We start from the raw sequence: 19287 nt of genomic DNA, 5'->3' as shown, positions 1-19287 counted from the left end.
CAATTACTGCTACCTCTACAACTCAACTGCTAAGTTTACAGCTACTGCTACTAGTCAAAAAGGGTTGAGATAGTATTTAACATTGGTTAAATAAATCTTTCTCATATTTACGTACATTGATTACACTTTACGTAGTCCATGCCACTTCTGGACAAGGTCAGTTGTGCTCTCTCAGGGCTCCGGTAGCTGATGGCAAGCTACATGAACAGCAATCTCTCGAGCAGTGCTTAGCTGGTCCACTCTGAGCCCCCTTATGGACATGGTTACCATATGGCTTATTTTTTTTTGCCCATTATTCAATGTGGCAAAAAAGTGGCATTTGTGGAGGTAACTCCATACTGTAATGCTTGACAGAGTAGTCCTTTGCCCATACGATTCTATCAGCTGTTGTTAATTGCTGTATTTTGATGCAGTAACATTTGAGAGATCAGAAATCACAGGTATTCAGCTTAAGCTTGTGCCCTTGCCCTTGCCCTTTACACACTAACACTCCCACCTTCTTTTTGAATGTTTAATAAAAGGGTAAATAAAAGGGGTAAATGAAAATATATACATTAAAACGTACTCCCACGGTATATTAAACAAGCAAACAAAAGCGTCTTACATTTTATTTTCTTAGCAGCTTCCCGTGCATTAAGCAACATCAATGAACAGCATAAACACATAAGTATCTTGTTAATGAATGAACTTGGGCAGCAGGAAACTTCTTTCATGCTTGTTGCTTTCAAACAAACACAAACACTATTCTTTCTCGCTCTCCACTTTTTCTATGCGTTTCTTACTTCCTGTTCCCGACGACAGCTCTTTTTTCCAGAGGACATCCTGTTTCAGTCTGCTCCAGGCTTTTGTGTTTTGGCTCCTCCTGCTCAGAAGCACTCCGGCCTCACTGTAATGCTAAAAAAAGGGCTGTAGGTGATGGCTGATTCACAGTGACAGGCAATCAGCAAAGGCCATTTGATTTGGCGGTAGAGCGGGCCACCTGCTCGCTCTGGTGCAGTTGCCGGTTTCTGGTCCCTGCTACAGAGGCTGACTCAGAGCTTTATTCTGGCCCACAGAGCGTGGACTGAGTCATGAGGTCACCTTGCTCCATCTCCATGCTGCTCTGCGTGCACTCATCCTTCGTCAGCATCATCACAGTCACGCTGGCCTGTAAATTATTGCTCCTCTCTCACTGCATGTTTGGCTGAGTTAGGTTTGATTCGGTAGCAGCAGGTTGTGGAACAAGATGCATGAGTGGAAAGTAGAAATAAATTAAAAGTCCTTTTCATTATGCATTCCATATGCATGGCCCAGTTGTTCAATTTTATTTATAGACATATCATACTCACAGTAATTACATTTACAAATTGTTTAAGTTTTCAGTTATTATGCTTTGCACTTTTTTTCACTTTTATTTGTTTCAGTGTCATACAGTAACCTTTCTCGCATGTAAATAAGATTATGAACACACAAGTGATATTAATTTAAGGTGGTGTTCTCAAGTCTTTCAACAAAACTTTTGTGCTTGTATTAATCTGTTAAATGTGTAAAAGTGTTTCGTTATGTGTTTCCATGACATTGGTCACAGCCTGTGTGTGAAGATTTAGAGTGAGTTTCCTGTTTATGTACTGATGGCACACTTTACTACTTAATTAATACCCTACAGGCTGTATAACTCACCCCAGGGGTGGCAATATGACACTAGCAACACTAACAAACTGTAGCTGCTGTTTGTTCAGGATATACTGTATGAAATGAAATCTAACCTTATGCATTTGGGGGAATGATATCCAAACTGTGGTGTAAACAGGCCTGCTTACCATTACATCCCTAGTGAAGAATTCTAATTTTTATCACAAGTGATAACTGCTGATGTAATGTAAATGTCACCTTAAATAATTACATTTAATGCATAAATATACATTTGTATTGTGGTACATCATCTGAACTGTCCAGTGTCCTCTGATTTGGTCAGGCAGACACGAGATGCACATGACACTCTGAGCATTTGGGGATTTTGGCAAATGACCACTCTTGTTCTGCATCGTTTGTTCACTTCACAGCTTGACCCAGAAAGCTGGTGCTGAAATTTACTGATTTAATTTAGCGTCTAAAAACACAGGCAGAGAGCTGTGAACAGCACACCAAAGCCACACCTGCGAAACCTGTGTGTGTGAATTCAATTATTGTAATTCATGAATACTGGGCGTGTGAATTATAGTGTCAAAAGAGCAAGTCACTGAAGGTTAGTCAGAATAGAAGAAGAAAGCAGAAGGGAAACAAGTAGGAAGCCAGAGAGGATACGAACAGCAGCAGGAAAATCTCAGCAGCTTAGCTTCATATATTTACACATTTCCATGAACTTTCGTTGTATTTTTTTATTGTGTAAAAAAATAAAATAAAAACTACAGATGTAAATGTTTTAGAACAATCTATTAATTGTAATATAAGAGAAAAATACTAGTAAAGACACAGTGCAGTTTTTAAGTTACTAATAATTCATTGAAGATATCAAATTATTTTATTTTAAACTTGTGCTATATTACCAAAAGTTCGTGGACACAACTTCTGAAGAAAGGTTTCAAGCAGATGGGTTTGGGAGTTGTGGATCAGTTGAGGGTTGAGGTGTCCAGTGTCCTGTTCTTGTAGCAATCACAGCCTGACAACAAGTTCCCCAGAATGTAGTATAAGACCTTTCCTGGACAGTAAAGCAGAAAAGCAGAATAACACCCCTTGATTTTGCAAACTAGTTGTGGATTTTTATTCAAATGTATAATCAAGTATATATATATATATATATATATATATATATATATATATATATATATATATATATATATATATATATATATATATATATATATATATATATATATATATAGTACCCCCCAGAAAAAAAAATGCCATTGAGTGTTAAGATTTTTTAATTACAGTACACATCATTTTGTATTGTATTACTGAAACATGTCAGTATATTTTACTAATTTAATATTTTATATAAAATAATTTCATGTGTATTACTACAAAAAAGAATAAACCAAAAACACATGCATTTTCAGAAACTCTTTCACTTTTAATGGATTAACTATAAATTACGGTAATATAAAAAAAAGCATGTGAGGCAAAGAGGAGTGTGGTTATGAAGACTGAGAGGCTGATAATTAAGGTTTATATAAACCAGTGTGAGACATATGTTCCCTGGATTATTTTCACCTGAACCCGTGACGCATATCCAGAATTGCATTGTACAATGTGTTGCCTTTGTTGTATGAAGCCGTTGGAGGAAAAGTTTACATTATATTGCTGTAATATACTGTTTTGTGAAGCATGTTTTGTTGTGATATCTTTGTGTAGGTAAATGGAGTGGATCTAAATGGGAAGACTCAGGAAGAGGTTGTTGCTCTGCTCCGCTCCACTCCGATGGGAGGCACTGTGAGTCTGCTCGCCGTCAGACAAGAGGATGCTTTCCTGCCTCGTGAAGTGGTGAGAGACTCTTCATCGTTTGTCACTTCCTTTTTTTTTACACTTAGATATTTTACATATTTTCAGTATTTTGCTGTATCTTTCTTTTGCAGTGTTACTCTTTTCCTATTATTTTCACTTTCTATTCATTCTTTAGCTCATTTTTAGCCCAGATTCCTCATATTTAATGATAACATCAATTTGTTGTCTGTGGGTAATGGAATAGAGTTTACATTGTATGTCCAAATATGTCATAATGCACTGTTACAGGTCTTTAAAAGGTTCATAACTAGTCTAATCATCCTAGAGTTACTTCATGGAGCTATACCCCTTCATATAGTTCACATACCACTTCTCCACTGTTTGGTTTGTCAGCTCTGTTCTCTGAACAGTGTTTGTGCATACTGTTTCTAAAGACCTGTTTAATGAACTCCACATAATGTGTTTAAACTGGAAGGTCTGGGCGCCTTTCACTGCCATTCCCAATTCCGTGGAAATGAGGTAAACAGATGGTATTGAATGCTACATAAATTGCTTATGGCCCATGCACGCATCATTTGTATGAAGTCTGTAATCTTGTAGAGTTGATGGAAGGCAGTGGTGGAGTGTTTGAATCTTCTCAGCCAAATGATTTCTGTCCTGCAGAACATCATCTTCAACATGACCTGATTAAGAGACTTTTAATAAGAGAAGTGGGTTTTACATTCTCCCAACTTACTTAAGAACCAAGCCAAAATACACTACATTCTACCTGCCTCTGTTTCCTTCTCTCCTTCTCTTGGCTCTCATTTATCTGTTTTCTCTATATAAGTGTTCATGCTTTTTCTTTCTCTCATTTTTCTTTTTCTCTCTTTTTGGTTCCATTTTCCATTTATTTTGTTCCTCTCCATCTTACTTCTTTCTTCTTACTTGGTTACTTTGTCTTTCACTCTTTTACTCTCTTTTTTTTCTCTCTCTGTCTCCCTCTCTCTTCTCCTGCCTTGCTTCTTCTCTTGCACTTTCTCCTTCTTTCTTGCTCTCCTTCCCTCATTCTCCCTCTTTCCTACTCTCCCTCATACTCTTTTTCTCTATATATTTCCTATCACCATTTACTCTGCTTTATTGTCACACTTTTTTCACCCCTTTACTTGTATCTCTACATGTTCACTTTTTTTTCGTTTCTTTCATCTTTCCATATTACTCCTCTCTTTTCCTCATTCATTCCTTTCCCTGTTTTTTTTTTGCTTCTCTGTCTGTCTTTATACATTGTACTCCTGCGCAAATGTATTCAAACATTTTCTTTTTTTTTTTGAGAAAATAGACAGAGCGAGAGTGAGAGACAGAGATAAAGTGTGAGTGGGTTGATGCTTCATTACTCTCATTGCCACATTAAGAGTCTAAAGAGTCAGCTTTGGCTCTTCAGCATTAAAGCATCTCAATAATCCATACACTCGCGTTCATAAAAATCAGATTAGTGAGACATTGTTCCACAGCTGTGAGTTACTGCAGCCAAGCAGAGAAAAAAGAGGGAGTGAGGCAGTTTATTGCATCTGTCATTTTGAAAGAAGGATTTGAGGTGGGCTTCGGGTGGGTGGATGTGTAGGTTTGGGAGAGTTGGGTGGATGATGTGGTTATATATAGGGGCAGATTGTTGGTTTTGGCTGTTGGACTGAGGAGGCATTTTCTACATCAGGCAGGAATTCTTAAATCCATCACAGTGCGTGGTTGGAACATACACCCGGAGAGGATTACTTTTTTTTGAGGATTCATTCTATTCCTGCATACTGCTGGATAGACATCTCAGGATCAGGACTACTATAATTATTAATGTCGGTGCTGTAGGAACAAATAGTCTCTGCGTTAGGATTAATGGCTGAATAGCTAACAAAGGGTTCAAAGGGATACCATGAGTGTCATGTCACAGTATTTTAATACACTTCACTCCTGTTTTTTACTGACGCAATATTTGACATTTCTTTGTTTCAATAGTAGTGCTGCATCAATAATCAATAATCAGACGTCCTATTGTGCTAGCTTGCAGATGTTGAAAGTGTAAAATACTGGGTGGTTAAAGAGATAAAGTGTGTGTGGCATGTGTGTTCCTATGAATGATTGTACTTGTAAGTGTTACTTGAAGGTTTTCCTTTGATCATGTGGTATGTGCTCTAAAATGTTGGGAAATCAATATATTATATATTCTGCAGATTTCTCTCACTGTGCTCCCTCACAAGGCAGAGATCACTCTAAATTCCATTTGCACTCCAATTAACTGGTACAAAGAACCAATAGAAACTGCATCTGCATCTGTTGCACAGTTGCACAGAATGAGTATTGGAATTTTCTCACTTGCGCTCCCTTTAGCTCCCCACATGTTTCTGTGTACAAATGTCTGGCCTTCCATGTACGGAGTTCGTAGTTCAATGGATCCTTGTCTCACTGACCAAAGTAACTGTCTCTACTGTCCAGAAATGGGTTTCTACTACTTTTTTTTTTTTTTTTTTTTTTTTTTGCTGACAGGATTTGATTGCATTTAGCCCTAAAAGCATTAGTAAGGTTAGAATTTTGGATGATTACCCTAACTCATCCCCAAAACCTAGCTTGTCCTGGAGAACACAGTTGCACTGCTCCACCGCTCAGTACTGGTGAGCTTTATACCCCTCTATTCTACGCCCGGCATTATACATGGTGCCAATAAGTTCATGTTTATCCGCTTTAGCGTAGAGTTCTAAGAGTACAATTCTGTTGAATGTAAATTCACCAGATTAGGGTAAGGAAAAAAAAAATCATTGTACCTTTTTTATTATTATTTTTTTTTTGTTATACCACTAACACCAGTGTTCACCTGTTCACTAAACAGCCAGTGTTAAGTTGAATCGATGCGCAGATTAGACGATTAGACAAGCAAGGGCATTTAGACCCTTATGCGTCCAGTTATCAGTTTCTAAGTATCTTAATCATAAGAGTGTAATAGAATGCTTTTTTATTACTGGCCTTTTTTCTGCATTTAACAAAAGTTAACCAAAACAGAGTCCCACTCTTTTATACGAAACAAAGATCTCGCCATGCCCACGACCATTTCTGCTGTGGAGCTAGGATAGATAAGCAGATCACTTGGTAATTAGTGCCGCCCTGACACAATGAGTCCACCTTCCCCTGAAACGTAGCTGCTGAAGAAAGGGATGGGATGGCATTAGCAGCATCACTCGAGATATTATTTATTTCCTTCCTGCTGCTTTGTGCATTTGATTAGCCTTCTTCGATGCCTGTGGGATTGCCGCAGAGTCTTTGGGCAGATGCTCTTCAGCAGAGGCGGTGACTTATTGATAAGGGCGTCAGCTCTAACCTTTACTCACAGTGTTAGGCGGTCCAGGGGGAGCAGCTGAAAAATGAGCTCTGACGCCCCCACCCAACCCCTAGCCATCCGGGAGAGAGGGAGAGAGAGAGAGAAGAAAAAAAGAAAAGAGAACTGTGTGAAGCTTCAGTGAACTCCAAAGAGGCTGGGATCAATGGAGCGATGCCCTTGAAGAGAAGTGAAGAGTTAGTTTAAACTGAGGGAAGAAAAAAGGCTGTGTGCCGTCAGGACATGGTAGGGTTATGTGGGGTGACCAATGCTCAGGTCTTGGCAGACTGATGAGATGCTAGACCGGACTGATCCTGTGACCTTTTAATTATTATAGTCACTCTTACTGTAAACTGAGCCCTGAGAACTCAAAGCCATGAACTGCCCGTCAAAAGATGATGCTTAAAAATATTTCCACATAAGTGACAGGCACGTGCAGGGGGGTGGCAGAGGGGCCTTGAGCACCTGCCTGTTTGGCCTATTACTTCCCTTACTGCCCCAAAGTGCTCTTTTATTAAATGTATTTATTATTTTCTTGTAAGCTAAGCCTATGTGTAAAAGTTCTCAGTTATGAACTCAATTTTATATATATATTTTAATCAAAATTGACCAGAAATATGATCAGATCAGGTCATTAAGTTTCAATTCAGAGTCCATAACATAAAACAGCCAAATTAGTACATGTAGTTTTCTAATTTAATTTTTTAATGGGGAAGATATCAATGGCTATTAAGCATGTAAAAGCATGCTCTCTTATGTTACATTTCAATCTAAGCTTAACTGGTGATCTATAACCACCTTAGCAAGAAATTACCTGATAAACAGCTAAACATTTCCAGTAAGGAATGGGACATTTTGGCATTTTCATTGTTTGTGCTGCTCTTGCTTATCTAATAGTGAACTCGTGTGAAATATGTATTAAACACAGGGGCATGCAGGTCCTTTAAGTTACTCCCCATACTCATGGAGATGTTTTTGATGTATACATTTTTATTATAAATAATAAATGTTATTTATTAGGAGACGATCAGCATTGTAAAAATAAAGTACAGACAAGATATGATAATGTTATAAAACATATTAATATTATAGCCATTAGAACATGGAAAAAAGTACACTGCAATATTGTAGGATAAAGAAAATATATCTATCTGTGATTTTAATTGATCTGTAATGCATTATTTCAGTTGTAGAATTGGCAAGTAAACTGTAATGTGAAATGCTATAAAACAGTTTCATCATTTACCTAGGAAATACATTTTGATGTGTTTTTGAAGTATACCCATAGAATAAGCATCCATCCGTTTATTTCATGCATGTATTTTTCTTGTTTTTTGTGCTCCCAGTGCCAGTGAAAATAGTTCACTTTAAAATAAGCCAAAGTGTTCCCAGACATCTATTGAGCAATGTGTTGGCTAGACATTTTCATGATCTAAGTTTCAGAAACCATGTAGTTTTAAAATCATCTCATTATTAGTAGTTCAGAGCTGTACCTGATTCAGATCAGCATGCAGTTGTTTGTGCGTTACAGTGTGTTTGAGAAACCCGTGTTCCACATTAGAGTTTCAAACTTCTGGCGGAAACTTTTACACTGCCATGCTGTTTAGACATTTAGCATTACAACTGCTGCTTGCTTTTATTGGCCTGGTTCAGTCTGAAGGCTTTAATGTGGTTTGCTGCTTTTTCCCTTTTATGGAGTAGGAGCGGAGCTGATAGCTGAGGAGATGCTGGAAGAATGATGGGATCTCAGGGAGGCAGACAGGGAGCTGGAGCAAACATGGTGATGATGGAAATGATGGAGACGGAGGGAGAGCGAGAGATAAAGCAGCAGGTTGTTGGCTGGAGGCTGATAGTGAAGCAAAGAGAGAAACAAAACTGGGAGGCATTGAAAATTCCTGCTGATAAAAAGTCCCCAAAACAAAAACAAATCCAGCATAACTGCAGTGAAAGAAGGGACGCGTGGAGACAGACACGTTTCGCTTGATGAAATCTGCCTCCCTACTTTGTACCGACACACACTTCAAGGTCCGACACTCGCACTCCGAGGCTGCGGCCGCTTGCCTTTGAATAATTCATGTCCACAGAGGCAATTACCCAGCACACTAATGCAGCTCACGGCAGGTTAGGGAGTGTGAGAGCATTAAAGCTGCTCAGTACACAGACGCAGACAGACTCAAACACACAAACACAATTCTGTTGTGTAAACAAAAAAGGCCACTGTGGGCCACCTGACCGTCGTTGGTCCTAATTTATCGGTGCTTTTTATCTCCCGTTGCACACTGCTGTGAATGTGTCTGGGCTCCTGTGCTGTTTTGGTTGATTCCAAACCTCACTGAGTACAGATTGTCTGTTTCTCTGTCGCTCTCACTCTCTCTCAACCCTGCAGAATAAGTAAGTCAATATCACGCCTGGGCAAACACGCTGGACAGAAGAATGAGACGGGGAAAAAAGAGTGAGAAAATGAATTACTCCTAGAGCATGGTCCCTGAATGCTGATGTAAACTGACAACACCCAATTTTTCACCTGTTGAGTCGGCTAACCCACAGTACCAAAGTGTCACAACTAGTGATAGTTCTCTTCAGCCACCCAATCCTGGCCTGTTCCCTGTCGCTATATTTAGTCCTAGTAATGAGAAAAACCTGCATGCATATCTGTCCTTTTATGGACTGGAAAGACTGCAAAACACTCCGTCAAACAAAAGCTTACTTAAGGTTTCACCCGAATGTACAAGGCTTGCATTTGATGCATCAGACGCAAATCGGGCTAAGATGTCAGACCTAACACTACTAATTAATTTTTTGTTTAATCCTTATTACAGACATACATTAGTAGTTATAATTCTATGGTTAAAACATTCTATGGTTGTAGTGACTTCGTACAATTTCGCAATACTGGTGCACAGTCTGAGAAATAAGAAATAACATTGCCTTCATGCTCTCTTAAGATATAATACACTACAGTTAATAGACTAAAGTATTAGAACACGTGATCATTCATTGTTACTTATGAAATCATTGATATTTAAAAATATAAATCCTGCTTTTGTAGGGGTAAGTCTCCACTGTCCACGGTCCTCTTCTTTTAGCATTCCTTCTATCTGTGCCAGCAATAGGTACAACTTAAAGGAGCTGTATGGATTTATTAGGGCTGTCCACACATGTTAAAATACTGTGTTAGCTTTAGGGTGGCAAATCCATCAGCCATGGTTCTGTCATCAGAAACTTAATATAGCTAGTCTTCTCCCCTCCAGCGTAGTGGCATCTCCACTATACATTTGGTGGGGAACACTTTCTCTTCTAGCATCAACATATCATTAAACCTCCTCCATGCACAGATAGCAAGCTGATTGGCTCTGTAATCTGACAGCATGTTGATATTTTAAACAGTGGCTGTCCTTTATAAAACTTTTTTTTCTACAACTAGTTGAATAAAGTCCAAGATTTGCCATACTACAGCTATCATGCTCAGTATTATGACCTGCGCAATTCATATTCATAATTTATAGTCAGCTTTGAAAAACCTCATCTCTTTCATGCTAAGAAAGAAATACAATTTCGCTTTATCAAGAGAAATTTCATGTTTTTTGTCAGTGCACATTTAAGAGCCTGCAGTATATCCATGTGTCAACAAAGAATGAACATTAGGTTGATTTACTACCAGCATTTTAAAACTGCCATTCCTGATATTCCCAAAAGATAAAGTGCTGCTTTTTAATGTCCATACAAAAAAGCTGCTCTCTCTTTATGTTGGAGCGCATTAGCATGACTAATGCTCGTTAATCCCAATTGTAAGTGCAACTTGTTGAAATGGGCCATGGTACCAATGCAAAGCAGCTTCCCACACTATGAAACAGATGACAGATCGAACGGCTGCATCGCCTCCGTTTAGCACAGAGCAGTAATTAAACACTGCATTAAAGTCCTCTTTATGATCAGATCAGAATTGTCACAGATCCATTAGAAGCCGGAGCTGCCAAGCAAAGAGAATCTTAATTGCGCAATTAATTTGAGCGTGCAGTTCTACTGACAGTTGGATTTATGGTGTCTGTGGAGGCCAACTTCAGACGAATGCCTGACAGTTTCTATTTTAATAACTGCTCCCTATTCAGGCTCTTCTACTGGCTCAGGCAGTGTGAACACTAAGCCCTCCTGCTGGACATAGTCCAGGGTCCAATCCCAACTTTGTTGTGTATGCAGTGGGTTGTCAAGGTTTTCTGATGCTGTCATTGGCGTTGTCATGTTCTCCACTGTCACTAAGCAACATATCAGCTCATATTATATCACTACATTTTCCTGGAAATGTAACCACGCTGACACCTTGGTATAACTATCAGAAATTCTGCCATAATGTCCAGAATGTACTGATTTAAGACTTTTTTTAAGCAACAATGTTTGTAATAGACATAGTTGAATGTAAAAGCCCTTTACATTACAGAATAACATGTTTTATTACAAATATAGTTCTTTATGAAATGGAAATGGTTCTTCTGTAGCAAGCAATGATTGCCCCACCATGTTTCCATGTCAGTGAAAATAGTTCTACTCCTCCGTAGCTTCATAGCTCAATGCTGTGTGACTTTTTACCCTTCTTGCTCATAGCTGGCATTAGGCATGGTGATCTAAAGGCTTTCTTTAGAAGGGGTTTTCACAAATGTTTAAAGCTATATCAATAGAATCAAATAGAAAAAAAGTGTTAACTTGCTTTATACATGTCAGAGGAAGTAGCTATTGAACACCTATTGTTCAGTCTGTCATAACATCCTTGTCGTTGTGTCAAAACGCAAAGCTGATAGTTTGAATGACCCTTTGTCCTGCTTTGCAGCTTTCCTATTTTTAGAGCTTCATCCACATGGCTATGTGAGCATCATGAGGTTTGGGAAAGTTTACACATCTGTGTGAAATGTAAAACACAAGCTGTCTTTTGTTTCATTTCCAAGTCATTGCAGTGGACCTTTTCAGAGCATAATTTCTCAAATGGTCACAATTATTCACAGTAGATGATATCACAGTACCCTGAATATACACAACACACTCACACACAGCAACACACAAGAAGAAACAGCTTCTCCAAAGCCAAAAATAAAGGTCAGATCTCAGCATTTCAGGCACTAGGCATTTCCTCTGTGTGCTGGAATGTTGCTCCTAAATCTGAGGGACAAAGAAGTAAAATTTTAGATAACTAATGATTAAACTGTAGTGGCGTTTAGTTTCATTGTTCAAAGAGTTTTATATGCATCACCGATGAACATTCTGAGAGACCATTGGTCCACTGGTTGCCTGGTCCTGACTTTCTAACCTGTTGAAAGGAAGATTACAGAGTGGACCAGGCTGATTGAGGTGAGACACTACCTCTCCCTTACTATCCACTGATGAGGGTACTGCAGGGGAGCACATCGAGGGGTGGAGTGACCATCACAGGGATGGTTTGTTTTTGTAGGAATCAGTCAGTGTTCCACTTAGTTTAGATATAATCAGTTAGCCATTTCCAGTTTGGAGTTTGAAGTTTAGTATGTATCTAATGTAAAGAGAGCTTATATGCCACCAGTCCGTATTGTACAAGCTATATAAAATCATTTTGCACACCTTTATTTCAGTGTGATTGGTCTAGGTATGCAGTTAGCACAGTGCTAATTGGTAAGGTTTAAGATTACATTACTTTGTAAATACATCACTATTTCTTTCATACATGTTACTTATCAGGTTATCATGTTTCTGTTTCATTTTGATGGTTTAGCTGGTCTACAAGCATGATTCACCTTGCCAAGGTAGTCAACCATTATGCTGAGCTTGACCATACTGCCATAGTTAAAACCAAACTAGCTATGTTCATATTTGGAAAGTCAAGTAAAAGCTGGTCTTAAACTGAATGGTGAAGTTTTGGCCAGAATACCTGTGGTTTCCTCAATACACACAGATCAGTCATAACATTTAAATCACTTGTCTTGCTCTGTCTTACCAAGGCATGGAATCCACGTGACCTTAACCAGCATTTTTTTGTGCCACAGTAGCTCAAATGTGGGATCAAACCAGATAGAGTTGCCTCCCTTTAGTTTGCTTTATTGTTCTGCTTCATTTGCATCAGTAGAGACAAACTGACTGTTCGCTTGTTGTGTAATGTATAGGTCCCACCCCTTTTGATTGGTTAGTTTGAAGATATAAATATTATTTACTTCACATGGCTGGTCTTAATGTTATGATGTTATGAATGTTTATTTATTATTATTATTTTAATTATTTATGTGTTTATCAGTGCAAAGACAGATAAGCCTCAGTTGTTCTTTAATATGGCAGATGACGTCCACTCGGACATGTTTGTAATAGGGCTGCAACTAATGATTATTTTGGTAGTCGACTAATCTGATGATTTTTTTTTTTTCGATTAATCGATTAGTCAACGATTATCTCTGTCATGTTCTCCATCTCTAAAAAACAATAAAAACAGCTGAACATGAGATTTAAAAGCCATTTAAAAGTCTGGATGTTGTTTAAACATGGAAATTACTGATATTTAGTAAGTAAATATATAATCTGTTGTGTTTGGGCACTTTTGGCGAGTTGAATTTAAACTGTTTGAGTCAGCCATTTATCCATCTCCCATTGCACCTCTGGCCCCAGCACTTAATGCTGACTTGACTTAAATAACGATTAGTTGACACTGAAATTTGTAGTCGACAAATTTAAATAATCAACATTGTCGATTATATCGACTAATTGATGCAGCCATATTTTTTAATAACTGTTCAGGGTCAGCCTGTATAGGTTGATTGTATAGGTTGATGATTGACGGAGGTGAAGACTGAGGTGTCTGATTAGTCTAAACAGTGATCAGTCCTGCACAGCAACAGTGAGAGAACCTGTAGCATCTTCAGGGTGATTGCAGGCAGAAGTTAATTACAAAACTTTAGGTTATTTATGTAGGGGTGAAGTCCACCTCTGTAATGAACGGGGCAGTCGTGTGTAGACTCAGAGGTGCGCCTGCCTCTGCTTTAATATAATTAGCTGTCTCTGAGAGTTATGCTTTTGAGATCGCTGCTTTACGGTGAGGATGAGATCATGTTCTGCAAGTTTTGCTTACAAAGTACAAAAATGAGACAGCTACTTTTCCCCCTGTCCTTCTCCACAGTAGATTCAGCCAAATGCCTCCATTCCAAGTGTCAGTGTGACGCGTGTTGCTAACTTGGCTTTCGATCCAGGGGGCATGGCTGAGTCTGAGCCAAAGTGGCAGCAGTCGGGAACACGCCGAGACTTGGCAGCAGTGTGTCCTTTTGACAGTGTATGAATTAGCAGGTCGAGTAGGACCTAAGTTTTCTCACTACATCAGAACGAGGTGGCTCTGACAGTGAAAATGCTTTTAATGAAAACCTCTGTCATTCTCGTAGTTTGCTTCATCTGAACTCCTGCAATTCATGTCCCTACAGGGCTTCAGAGGAGTTATTACCTTTGGTTTTCTGTATTGTTTAAATGTAACAACATAATTACATAATTGCATAATTATTTACATTCTGTTTTGACATGCTTGAATCTGCACTTCTGACCCTCTCCCAGCTGTTTCAACATAGCATACCAAAAGTATGGCAAATGACTAACTGGAAGCTTTACTTTGTGCAAAATACAACTGTAAACGTACAAATTTTTGAATCATATTTAAATCAAAATCAAAACATGTTCTAATTTAATTTAACAAAGTAAATTGTCCTAATTAAAATAATATGTCCTATTTGTCTACTTACAATTTCAGATTTGGCATTGATTTATAGTTCAGAATACATATTTTTTTGTACTGTTTTTCTCAACGTTTTAGGGACAATTGAGACATAAATGTACCACTATGAGCCTATGTACCACAGCACTTAATGCAGTGAACTCATCTGCACTCAGACCTTTCAGGTGTTGAACCCATCTTTGGCCCAGAAGCTTTTTAATATGTGCTTTAATCCTCTTTGGTATGGTGTTGCCCTCAGGCGGCAAAGCTTCTTGGGTTATTGCACCATCTCTTCACAGTGTACTTTTTGAACTATATCACAAGGCATTGGTCTCTGACTAATAAATTAAAAGGTAGTTTATGAATAGCATTATTAATAAAATATGTTTGCGCTGAAATAGCCTGTGAATTAAACATGTATATGCACATTAATATGTACATTTTAACAACATTTTGTTTTACCTGTACATACCTTTTTTTTCTCATATGTTGCCCTAGGGCAACATTTTGCATTTAGGCCACTTTTATCAGGCCAGTCATGCTAAAGCAGGTGTTCTGAGGTCCTGAAGACTAATATAACTAATATAAATGCCCTGTGTGTTTTAGATGCTTCTCTTATCCAGCATACCTGATTCAAATGCTCAAGTTCTTATCATGCAGCTGTAGCCATTGAAATAGTGTTAATCAAATCTACTGTTCACAAAGAAAAGCTGCTGAATAATAAATGTGAAACTGAGTGTTACAAATTAAACACAGTAATTCAGGTTAGATATTAAAGTGCATATATTATCATAGAGAAACTTTAACATCACTTTAAAAAACTTCAGTGCACATCAATATATTCCCGAATATTGTATTTATGTTGTAGGGGTAGGATGTGGAAGGATCTGTGTTAGGGACTGTGCACTGTCTTAGGCCTTAAAATCCATGCAAATATGTTCCTCAAAGACCTTATTCAGGCCCTTTCACTCATCCAAAACAGAATGGTGTATAATGTTCTCCACCAATCTCCTACATTTTCTTCTCCTTGTCCCCCTCTGATTGTTCCAGGGGCCATAAACCCAGCATGACTTTTCGAAGGTTGGTGCGCCAATCAAACATGGCGCTTTGTCTGGTGCTCCTGCTGGGAAAATTACCCCCACGCCCTTCCATTACCCACGCTGGGGACGTTTAACTTCAATTGCCTGTTTGAAACCTCTTTTTTTCCTCACCGCAATTGTCCCCTTGTTTTCTCCACTCTCTCTCTCCCCAGTTCTCTTGCTTGTCTTCCACTTACATGTTCCCTTTTTTCTCCGTTTGATGATGAGCACCTGTATTGTCGGAGAGGGCTTTTATAGGCTGCGTTCGAAGCCTGCCAGCCCAAGAGTCGTGCCATGTTTGGGAGCAGGGGGAGCCAGGTGCTACCATAATTAAGCCTAATGTCGCCAAGTGCACCAGAAGACAATGCCGTTGCATTGACAACCTTTTTTTCCCTGCACCAGTTTGGATGTGCCACCTGTTTTCGTTTAGTACTTTTTTCCAGCAGCTGTGGCAGTAATTAGCCTCTCTGCTCGTATGGAGGGGCTGAGCGCTGCTATTGTTAAGCAGCGGTAAACAAGCTGGTTTGGGCCATTTGGAGAGACATGCATGGCCTCCTGCAGGAAAACTCTGATCAAGCTGAGCGAGCACAACCAATCAGTAGCTGCTGTGATGCAGCACATGTGCTTTGTCCAGAATATGACTTTCTTTGTGAGTTAGGGTATTCAGTTCTGACCAAAGGGCTTTTAGCACTCAGAAGTAGAGCTCCACTAATTAATTGAATAAATTAAAGCTTATTATTAAAATAGTTGGTGACTAATTGAATAATCACTTAGTTGGGGCTTCATTAATATACACACAAATACAGTCAATACCCCCTAATGTGGGGCAGTAAGCCAAAGCCATGGCAGTTCATCACCATTAAGTTGGATGCGTGAAGATCACAGTAAGTTTGTTGTTGATTAATTCTGTTTTTTCTCTCACCCAATGTTCCTAACAACAAACAATTTATATCGCACTCATGTTTACTGAACAAGTTAGCTTTTTAGCATTTTTTCAGGTCAGATCAGCTGCTTGGCCGATGGGAAGTTTGGCCTTGCTAATGTGGTTTTGGTAGCTTTCTAAGCTGCGAGGAGAAGACATTTGTTGTTGTTGCTACATTATCAATTGGACCAGTCACTAGGAAGACACTATTACTCACAGTCTGCAGCTTGATGTGTGGTTATGATTGGGTCCGGCTGCTTCTGGCTGGAATAGGCTGTGTGACCATTTTAAAAATTACATCCACATCCAACACAAAAGACTTCACACACACACATTCCACAGGTGAGTGCAGCTTTCTTTAGCTTCCATGAGTAATAACATAAAAAGCATTTGGCATGTCAGTGTATTAACAATGTAGCTATTTACTTTAGTTTTAGTCTTTTGTTTGGAAAGTATTTCAGTGTTCCTCTTAGTTAAAAGATTCAGAAAGTGCAGATTTCACACTTGACCATTTCTATGCTTGTATCAGTGAACTGCGAGTATGCAATTATTAATTTTAAGTTACACTATGCTTATTGCTATGATCACCAGCAAAAACTTTAGTGTACAGTGTATTCAACGTTTTCAAGATCCTGACCACACATATCCACAATAGTGTCCCCAAAACAGAAGCTCTAAAATGATAATCATGACCTACTGGAAATAAGCTGGAAATCATTTCAACCGTAAGGACTTCTCCATCCAGCCATAATTGCTAGACTTTTGCCCTTTTTTTTCTCTCTCTCTCTCTCTCTCTCTCTCTCTCTCTCTCTCTCTCTCTCTCTCTCTCTCTCTCTCTCTCTCTCTCTCTCCCTTTTTCTCATCCTGTCTTTCATTCTTTCTCTGTATTTGTACCTGGAAGCCTGGAATGCGCATTAGGTTGAGGTGTTTAATATGCACTCTTTATCTGCAGTCGTCGGAGCAGAGAAACTGCAGCAGGAAAATTCATGTTACAATACTTATCATGCACAAGCCCTCTTCCCAATTACATCCTTGACTGATTTCTTTTAGGCACTTAAATTCATTTCCAATGACCTTTATGTCTTCGCCCCAGCCGGGCGAGAGAGCAGCGGAAAAAGGCAAACGCTGCTAATTGTTTCAGGTGAGGATGTGTCAGAAAAGTCTTTGGTTGTGTGAAAGAGGATTTTTTTTTCCTTTTTTCCCCTCATTTCAACTTTATTTTCTTGTTTTTATTCTCTTTTTATTTATTTATTCTCTTTTGCTTACACATCCATCACCCCTCTCTTGTTCTTTCTTCATCCCCTGCTCATTGGAATGATAGCAGTAAGTACAATATTACCAAAGTGTTGCCAAAATTAACAGGTAACCCAATAGTTTGCACATGTAGTGTACATATAGTACCAGTCAAAAGTTTTGGCGCGCCACATCATTCTTTTTGTTTTCTTTTTTTTTTCAAATCCTACATTGAATACTGAAGTAATCCAGACTGTAAATGAACACACAAGGAATCATGTAGTAACTTAAAAGTGTCAAACAAAAATACTCTTATCTGGGGTGCTGTGAACGTGCAGTTTCTGAGGCTTTGATGTTTCTGGTAACTTTGATGAATGTATCCTATACAACAGAGGTAACTCGAGCTCTTCTGAGTAAAGCCAGTTTCATCCTAACTTTTTTGATAGTTTTTGCAACTGCACTTAAGGATACTTTCAGAGTTCTTGAAAGTTCATTTCTTAAAGTGTTTTATTTTTTTCTTTACACAGTTGAGTTGTTTTTGCCATAATATGTGGTAAAGGACAATAAGAGAACAATAAATTCAAGTAATTTACCCATAAATTAACCTCATAACGTTAATTTAAGCAGGATATGCCTTATTTGAAAAATATTTTAAAAAAATAAGCTGTTTTGTTAACTAAATAATTCCATATGTAGTTGGATGTAGTTTGGATGACTGCAGTATCAATTCACAATTTTTTCAGTAATAAAAAACAAAACAAAAAAAAAACACTGAATTTAAGGTGTGTTCATTCTTTTGACTGGTACTGTACATAATTACTCCTTTTACTAGATAAGAAATATCAATATCATCAAGCATTATAGTTAACATTGAAACAGTGAGATATATTTGGTTATGCACACATGCTCTCTCTTTCTCTCTCTCTCTCTCTCTCTCTCTCTCTCTCTCTCTCTCTCTCTCTCTTTTGCTCCCCCTCCTCTTTGCCTCCTCTCTCATTTGACTACACAATATATTTTAAAAGGTAGAAAGAAGAAGTATACCTGTGTATACAGTATTTTCGTGTGTGTGAGTGTGTCGGTGTGTGAGTGTAAATGTAGGGGGTTCTGTTTACTGGTCTTTGAGAATGCTTGCAAGTGTTTACATGAGTGAGTGAAGTGAATGCAGACTCTGGAATCGGAGAGTGGGACGTCTTGACTTTGTCCTTGGCTGAATAAAGCTGTGTGTTGGATGATTTAATAGAGAGGTAGTACAAGGAAGTCTGTGCGCAGTCAAAGGATTATAGTGTATCTTTCATTGACTTTTCCCTCCAAACCCCCACACACTCCCTCTCACATCCTGCCTCAGTTTGACATTGACACACCTTGAGAAGAGACACTCACTCTGTGCCTTTGGATTTGGCCAAACAGGTCTCTAAAATGATGTGCTTTCATTATCAAGGACGGAAGAAGCACATCACATGGAATTGACAAATATCTTGACTTTGAAACCTACATTGAAGGCTTAAAAAATACAGTTCCAGAAGACTTAAGTGGAATCTCTACATCCTGTGTGAAATCTGTCCATTGTTTAAAAAAAAATTGAGTTGTACAG

At 38.6% G+C, this 19287-nt stretch overlaps 1 protein-coding gene across 4 annotated transcripts in view; it reads left to right on the top strand.

Annotated features, from left to right (window-relative positions):
• pard3aa (par-3 family cell polarity regulator alpha, a) overlaps window positions 1–19287 on the top strand; it is a 554989-nt gene that overhangs the window by 309971 nt on the left and 225731 nt on the right. For all 4 annotated transcript variants that reach the window (XM_015602814.3, XM_015602813.3, XM_007238652.3 and 1 more), the window contains exon 11: window positions 3334–3462. In XM_015602814.3, coding sequence (XP_015458300.3) covers window positions 3334–3462 — 129 coding nt within the window. The remainder of the gene's footprint in view (window positions 1–3333; window positions 3463–19287) is intronic.

The sequence above is a fragment of the Astyanax mexicanus genome, chromosome 6 (genome assembly GCF_023375975.1).
Source record: "Astyanax mexicanus isolate ESR-SI-001 chromosome 6, AstMex3_surface, whole genome shotgun sequence".
NCBI lineage: Eukaryota > Metazoa > Chordata > Actinopteri > Characiformes > Acestrorhamphidae > Astyanax > Astyanax mexicanus.
Note: the sequence above shows the minus strand (reverse complement) of the source record. Positions and strands in the feature narration are given on the sequence as shown.